The sequence below is a fragment of the Topomyia yanbarensis genome, chromosome 2, assembly GCF_030247195.1.
Source record: "Topomyia yanbarensis strain Yona2022 chromosome 2, ASM3024719v1, whole genome shotgun sequence".
NCBI classification, from domain to species: Eukaryota; Metazoa; Arthropoda; class Insecta; order Diptera; family Culicidae; genus Topomyia; species Topomyia yanbarensis.
In genome coordinates this window covers 445,884,026-445,892,626 of record NC_080671.1, presented here as the reverse complement: position 1 = coordinate 445,892,626, position 8,601 = coordinate 445,884,026, and the positions used below count along the sequence as shown (strand labels likewise).

The 8,601-nt window shown below is 40.4% G+C and overlaps 1 protein-coding gene across 1 annotated transcript in view; it reads left to right on the top strand.

Annotated features, from left to right (window-relative positions):
• The first annotated feature begins 1,623 nt into the window (after positions 1-1,623).
• Positions 1,624-8,601, top strand: part of LOC131685721 (chitin synthase chs-2-like) — a 121,951-nt gene continuing 114,973 nt past the window's right edge. Inside the window, exon 1 of the mRNA XM_058969631.1 lies at positions 1,624-2,117. Within this exon, the coding sequence (XP_058825614.1) occupies positions 2,038-2,117 (80 nt within the window). The 5' untranslated portion in view covers positions 1,624-2,037. The remainder of the gene's footprint in view (positions 2,118-8,601) is intronic.

Sequence of the window (8,601 nt, the reverse complement as noted above, 5' to 3'; positions counted from 1 at the left end):
ACTGGTATGCACCTTGGCCCTATAAAAATTGATTCTATAACCTTTCCCACAAGCGAATAAGTACACCACCTTCCACCTCTTCCGGTGAAGACTGGCCTGTTCAAAATTTTGTTGCTGGTGGTTGCCTTTCCGGTACCTCCTCCTCTCGGAACACAGAAAGACTTTGGCGAAATAGGCTGCGAACAAGGCAGCGGCAAAAGTTTGTTTGCTAAAACTATGTTCCGATATGGCTTTGCAGTGTTTCGGCTTCGGTGAAGGTTAGCGGGTAACTTTTTAATTCACTTTACGCACGGGGACGGCGGAAATTTTGTTCGCATTGATTCTGCTAACCGGGATCGTAGCAATGGCGGGGAAAACTTGTTTTGTTCGAGTTGAGATTTTAGCTTTAAAATGTTTTTCATTGAAAGCTGTTCACACACACAAACTAGTAGTAAGAGATTTTGGAAGGTCGGTAGGTTATCTGTTGTTATTCTTAGAAATGACAATTTAGAACAACAAACGAAACGAATCTTCTCGTCCCATAACGATTTACGCTATTTCCGTCAGGAGGGAGCAATTTTTTACATACCTAATAACATTTTACTTTTTTATCCTCCATGTAACACCAAAGATCAGCAATCCTGTTTTTCATCTTTCCCCGGTGTATCAGTACGGATATGGAGTACATACATCGGAGAGCACCGACCGCAACGAGGTGGTGGCATGCATCGTGCATATATAATAACTTTTCTCATTTAGAATGCAAACAATAAATATTTTTTACTGAGAAGTTATAATGCGCCTCGATTTGAGTCCGTTTCTTTGGCGGCACACACAAGTAGTAGATTGCTTTTTTCGGTACTGGTGTGGCACGAAAAATGGGAACTGAACTTCTCGCGTTTTCAAGTAAACATTAGTATGGGATGATTTAGAGCTTTTTGAAGAAGCTTGAAAGCAACGGTCGGAAACTTTAAATGTGGTGGTCGTGTGCTGCAGTTCAATTAGCAGCGCTGCGGTTCATTAAAAAATTGACCCGAAAACGTCTTACTGCTAACGGGAATATGGGGTAGTCGGCAGGTTAATTGGCCTATTATGGCCCAATTAGTCGGGCTGTACGTCGGAAATGTTATCTATGATCTAGCAACAAAACGGTTATATTGATTCAGAAAGAATTAGGCTATCAAATTCGTGTAAGTGCCAACTAAACTCTAGGTAGGGACGTTAGGAGAATTCCGGGTGCAAGATTGTTTTGTCAAAATTAAATATAACCTCATTGTTTAGAACACATCAAACCCAAGAATGCGCCAGTGATTTTATTTTAGTAACATTACCCTTATTAAACAGTCAAGTATAAACTTGAAACCCCACCCAGTATAAGTACCATTTCCGTTCGAACTAATCAACGAAACCGCAATAGATCTGACAAGATAGCAGCAAGCAAACGACGCCCTATATCCAAACCGTTGACCAGACAATTACATTTGCTGATAAGAACATGCAGTCCACCCGACTACGAAAGTTGAAGAGATTCCGATCGTCTCCGTCATATGTTCCGAACTCAGTCCACCAGCAATGCGTAGACGAAAGCACTCATAGGTTCTCAACATTTATCGAAGCAATGCAATTACAGTAAGAACTGAGCAAACAAAATCATAGCAAGCGCGGCTACGAATTCGGTTTGCGGGGTTAGTGAGGGTGACAGTTGTGCCTATAGTCTTCAACGAGTACCGATAGCAAACGGTTCACGCGCGCGGTACGATTCTACACCGCCGGAATACGAACAAATTGGAACAAATTTCTTGAGGAAATATTTACCTTTCTGCGCCAACAAACGAACAACGGTGGGAAAAGTGAGCGGAATATGGCAGTGATTTCCGCATCAGTGAGAACTTGATGCAATTCGGAAAAGTCGGCTTCGATTACCGGTTGATCGTTGACAGATAGTGAGGTGAAGTGAAAAGCCTGCCAGCCAGGCAAATTGATCTGATTTACGAATCCGAATCAAAAGCTGCTGGAAAATTCTATAATTTTGAGAGATAAAGTGAGAGTGAAAACAGAATGAAGAGCACCGGGAACAACATGCACTACTTCACGGAGTCCTCCGACGACGATGACGAGGAAACAATGATGATCAAAAAGTAGGTTCGAAAATTTTATTAAACTGAGCTCTGCTATTAGCAATAGAACATTTTTCTGACCGTGATTGTAAATGGGCCATTTTTTAAACGCTGCGCCTAAGCCCGCAGGTTTTCCCGATTCACGTCGTGAGCAACAGGATGGGAAGGGTGTGGTTTCCAGCGAAAAGACTTGATGGAAATTGACTCAATTGAATATTCAATCCAGAAAATGAAACTTTTCCCCTAATAATATGGGAGGGATCGTCCGGAAAATACGTTGGCATTGATTTTAAATATTGAGTGGCACCATCATATAAAAAAAATTCCTTTATAAGGTATACAAATTGTACAGAAGAATCTTACGATAAGTATATAAAGCGGCGGAATGTGTATGGGTTTATTTAACTTTATTTTGAAACGATTCAACCGAAATATTCGAGTTCCTACCTTGGATTACTACATCGTGTCTGCTTATGTTAAAGACGTGAAAATATTTGTTTGTTACTACCTTAGGGGACATTAATTTCTCTATCGTTATCGCACTCGTCCATGACACCATGATTACCCATTGCTGGTATTAGTTTCCTCGCACATGGTGCTGGCTGTAGCTTTTGAGATACTGGACCAGCTTTTCCAGTTGTTATTATGCCTGAACAACAGGATGGCAACCGTTTTGACTCTGATAATTTTATTATGGCCTGTATTTTGAATTAGAATTCCTTAGACGAGTATGATATTCCGTAATGTGCCGCCTGAAAACAGAACTGGCACGTATTAATTTGGGACCTGTAATAGAGACCACACCGTCATCTGCATGTTGCCTTAGCATGCAGGAGTTGACAAGACATTCGTCAATGTCATTCACGTGAAAGTTGTAGAGAAGATGGCTTAAACATTAACCCTGGGAATGGCCCATGAAGCTAATTCGTGATGTCGATAGATCACCATTCGAAAAATGCATGTGTTTTTCAGACAACAAGTTTAGCAAAAAGTTGTTTGGTGAAATACCATGCTACTGCAGCTTCTCTGAAAGAATTTAGTTAGAAACTGAATCGAAAGCCCTCTTAATATCAAAGAAAACTGATGCCATCTGCTCTTTGCTAGCGTAGCAATTTGAATTTCTGTTGAGAGTAACGCAAGACAATCTTTTGAAAGCCAAATTGTGTATCTGACAGTAAGCCATTTGCTTCGACCCAATTGTCGAGGCGAAACAAGATCATTTTCTTAAACAACAATTTCGGATACAGGACAGCATTGCAATCGGTCGATACGAGTTCTGATCGGAGTCTGGTTCACCTGGTTTTTGGATGTCGATGACCTTCACTTGCCTCCAGTCATGAGGGACAAAGTTACCCTTAAGAAATTTGTTAAATAAACTCAACAAGCGTCTCTTGGTTGGGTCTGGCATATTTTTCAATCAGTTTTATTTGATTCTATCTGGCCCTGAGGCTTTATTGTTACATGACAAGAGAGCGAGTGAGAACTCCACCAGCGAAAAAAATGTTTCGTTCGCGGAATTGTGAGAGGACGTGGCGCGGTAGATCTTCTGTTTCGGGGCGAAATCTATACAAATCTTTTTGGCGAAATCGAATATCTAACGGTTTCGTATACACCAGATCGTGTCCCGAAAAGTGCTCATCGTTTTTGACATTAAAAATGTCTTACTCCACTATCTGGGGCTAGGTGTTATAAAATCTAAACTATCTCCCATGTAACGAAACTATGTAAGGTTTGCACGCTTATAACTCCGATATTACTAGATGGATTTTAATCATTCATACACCAACCGATTCAGAAACACCTAACTTAAATATTGGTAATAATTTAATATCTCCCCAATAAGAGTAGACTTTTGGAAAATGGTAAAATTAAAAAGTTCACGAAAAACGGGAAAATTACCATTCGTGAGGCAGATTTCTCAGACACAGCCGTCAATAGAGGGCAGCTTAGTGACTCAATGAAAGACGAAAAGTCATAAATAGAAGCGACGCATGTTCGTTTAAATCAGTTGTTGCTCTTATCCCATACGAGCAACATCGTCTCCGGGTGATGTAATAAGCGCTATCGATTTTCGGCAACGTTGGCATTTGCACACACTCGCACCTAAGTGACTAAACCATATACGTTTAGTTTATAAATAGAGGTGACGCTTACACGTTTGAATCAGTTTTTGTTCTTATGTCGAACGGGTAAGATCATGGCTGCAGCGTCTGGGCACTACAATAAGCGGTAGACGCTATGCATTTTCGGCAGCGGTGGCCGTGTGCGGATTTCTCGGGTACCAGCACGGTGTCACAGAATGATTTGCAAAGTGGGTGGGCGGGGTGGTTTGGATTTAATTCAATACGGTGTGTGCTGCTTAAGAGTGTTGCGTTTGAAAAAAATATATTTATTTTTATGAATGCGTGTGCATTGTAACTTGTTAATCCATGTTTACGGCGCTTTGTAGCTGCGTAGGGTAAAGCGCCTATTGGTTTTCATGTTTCATATTTCGGTTATATGTTCTTTATCAGTAAGGCATCTAACAACGTGCTTCTGTAGTTATTGCACTGTTCAGCAGCGTAGTATTTTATATTGGAGAGTACACTCAGGTTTTTTTGCGCTGATTTTGAAATTTACGCGGTTTTCATTAACGCGTTTTTTTTTTTAAATTTACGCGGTTTTCATTTACACGGCCTGTATCCCCTGCGTGAAAAATCTGAGTGTAATTGCATCGGAAACAATCACATTCCCAGCAGAACTTTTTGTTTTCTAATTTCAAACACTTTTGTTTCGTACTGCACACAACGGAAAATTTTAAAACAGAACTTACCGTCTCAGCAGCAGTTTAAGCGGGTGTTCTTTTTCGATTCAAATTCAAGCCATGTCTTAAGCGTTACTGGACTTAAAATTGTTTTCCCAGTTTATCCAGTCAGAATATCTGTCCTACCCTATGTGTTTAAAACACAGTTCTAATTGCGTTTTAAAGTATACAACCAATAGAACGGTTGGATATACTAATTTAAATTTTAAAATAAATCTGTTTTAAATTATGAAACAAACCGCTATACTGAAGATATAATTATGTTAGTCCTATTACCACATAAAACACCTATATAACATAAAACGCTGCAGAATTGGTTTAATAATACAATGTTTACACTACAGAGTTATAACACGTGTTAATAATTAGCAACAAGAAAAATGTCACCAAGATAGCATAAAAACCCGTTTTAACAGGTAGTGCGAACGTTGCATAACAATGTAATTTATCAAATAATTTCATTTTTTCCACCACTAATCGATCAAGAAATACTTAAACTTAAGATTGTTTACTTAAGTTTATTAGTACATTATTGAAAATTTAAATGGAAAATGGAATTTCATATTTCATGGAGAATCTGTATATTTCCTTTGGCGGGCGTAGGCTTCCTCATCACAACTCTCAATATGGAACTTTTCTTTTGAATATATTTTCTGGACAGACCAGCCTATTTTTACTAGATGGATCAGCCAAATAATGCCAATAACCTAGTGAGATACTTGATTAATTAATAGATTACCGTTAAAAGACCTTCAATAAATTATGTTTTGATGGGGAGGGTATATAGCAAATTGTAACATATGAAAACAGGCGAGTGAACAAGAACGTGAGTCGATATGTGTGATAGATAAAATTCATTTGCACGCTCTTGAAAAAAGCTACATTTTTAATGTCACTGTGGTCGTGTCCTGTACACAACCCTTAAATTTTTCTCTTGTTAAGCCGTCAACCAGCCGACAACAGTAACTCCGTTACATGGCTTTCATCAAACTCTTCATTCACCTGTCTAACGCCATGTATTGTTGATAACTAACAGGTAGTTCGTCGTTCTGAAAGGTCCTATATGCGTCGGCCTTCTCCGCGTATATGTCTGAGCACTCTTTTCCCACCATAAGTTAGGAGGCCGTTCGCGAAAGTTCGCTTCTGGTACCTGTTTAGTCTGAGCTTGAATAGCGCTATCGAGAATCAAGCCAACCAGGAACTCGTACTCTTCCTCCAGAAGAAGCTCCTGTATGAACTCTATTTGGCCGGACATTACGGACGCGTAGCTCTTCCAAACAATATTTCATGTGAGGTCTTACGAGACATTGATTGTATTCGCTAATGGTAAACAGACATTGATTGTATTCGGTGGCCCTGAACCGTTAGCAATAGTAATTACAATTGGTAGATTGCCGATGCCGTGGGGATCAGAGACTACCTTCCTCATGCAATCTAACCGCAGCGATGTCGAGCAGAGGAACAAGTCTAAGGCGCTCGGAAGCGTCTGGTTTCGAGGAGAGGTTGATTCGATTGAAAAAATAGAATATTTTGATTCCGAAAAGTACTCCTCCGTAAGAGTCCTCTGGCATAGTTGACATATGTCCTCTTCCCGTCAGCTGCTACTGATCCTGAATGCAAACGTTTCCACTCCAGTATCTTGACTGGCCAAACCTTGGGGTCCTTAAAACAGCAAACCCCATGTGTTAGCAGATCCGCGTAATTAAAACTCGAATCGGAAACGACCCCACAGATTTCCACTCGATCAGCTGATACATATACTCAGTACTCCTTCGTAAAAGGCTAGTAGCCAACAATATCATTTGGTTGCTTCAAACTATTTACCACCACCTGAAAAATTATAAAATTAAACACTTTTTCTCTTGGCCCGACAGAAATTTTTTGCACCTTGAACCTTTGTGAACCAAAAGCCACATATGCATCGACCATCATGAATTTATGCCAGAACGATCCGTAAAAATGAATCTTTTGGATTATACGTCAACTTTCATTTCGCAGTTGGAGCAAAAGGCACAAATTGATGAAAGTGCATACCGACTTAAAAGAGGGGTTTGGACGAATCGACCATCGAATATTTTTGAAGAAAATGTCAAGATTGGATGCGTCGCAGAATTTTGTTAAACGGTGTGCAACTTGGCTCTTGCATCTCTTCTCATTTTACGAACGAATCTGGGGTCCCACAGGGCGGTAACAAGGCACCACTACTGTTTGTGGTGTTCTTCAACTATGCTACTTTGCTGCTCTCGGTTTTGGATGCAAACTGATTTAAGCTGATGATTTCAAGTTGTACTTTGTAGTCCACAATATCGACGCCTGGGTTCGGTTTCAAGAGCAACTGGATATATTCGTTAGCTGGTATCGTAGAAATTGGCTCAATACTATCTTCGCTAAACCTTTCCGTTGCATAGTCAGTCCAATACTTGACGACTACCAAATCGATGGGCAAAGGCTCAATAGTGTTAATCACGTCAGTGACCTTGACGTCTTATTGGATGCCAAGTTAACCCTCAACTTGCATCGCTCAGCTTTGTTATACTTAAAGGCTCTATCCCAAGGAGGTTGATGCGGACGAAACCAAACAGGCTTTTCCTCCAGGGATTTTCTCTGGTTTAAAGGGTCTTAGCACTAATCGAAAGTCCAAAACACTGATTTTTCGTTCTTGTTTAACTTTAGTTGCTTAGCGATGAGGAGGAATTCGGGCGTGCACTGGGTGACAGTCACATACTGTTGCTGGTTTGCTCACTAAGGTGACGGTCGAAGGCTGTTGTCAGTGGCTTGCTGGGCTGCGGGAGGCGGAATGGCGGCTTACTCATCGAGGTTTGCCACGTGGCCGACGAATCCCAGCAGAAATGTGGTCGTGGCTTAGGTTAGGTTCACGAGCTTTATGGATTCGTAGTGTCACGAACAGTGATCCCCACGTAAAGTATTCTCGGGGTTATCGGTGAGACTTGGCCATACAAACTTCCAGCCGGAACGTAACGAGTCCTATTGTGAGTAGGGAAAGGCTTTAGGGTTTTGATATGCCATTAGGTGTGTGTTCAGGTCAGGTTACCTGACTCGAACTGCTTCGAACTCGCAAATTCTTCTCCACTTCACTATTAAATGAAATGTTTGACTAAATTCTAAATAAACAATCCAATCTCAAACTGAACTAATCGGAAACTATTCTGGTAGTTCTGAAGTGTTTGGTGTCTCAAGTGGAAAAAACTGACTTAAACCTAATCCGCTAATGGCAAACTCCATTTCATACCTCACCTTCCCCTATCCCATCTCATTTTCCACCTTCTTCGTCCCACATTTCCTAATTCCATCCGTTAATTCCATATCCTATTCCTCCCGTTTCGATATCTTTGTATGTATAATGTGTCATGTGTTAAATGCGTTACATTAATACAATTAATGATTTAAATTAAAAGTAGGTACAGGGAGTGGAATCAATATTTTCATTTCTCAAGCTAAATTTAATGGTTGCACACAATATTGCTTGCAATTTAGGTTTACAATTTTTTACAACAATTTGCTTACACCTATCGTTCGCTCTGAGTCAGATCCTAGGGTAAAGCATCCTAAACGGTAACAGCGTTAATCTCGATAGCAACTCGGTTTTATTTAAAAAATCTGCCCGGATTTTAAGGATCCGACTCGAAGGCATTATACCGTTCATTAGTTCGCCCTCTACTCTAAAATGCTAGTGTGATTTGG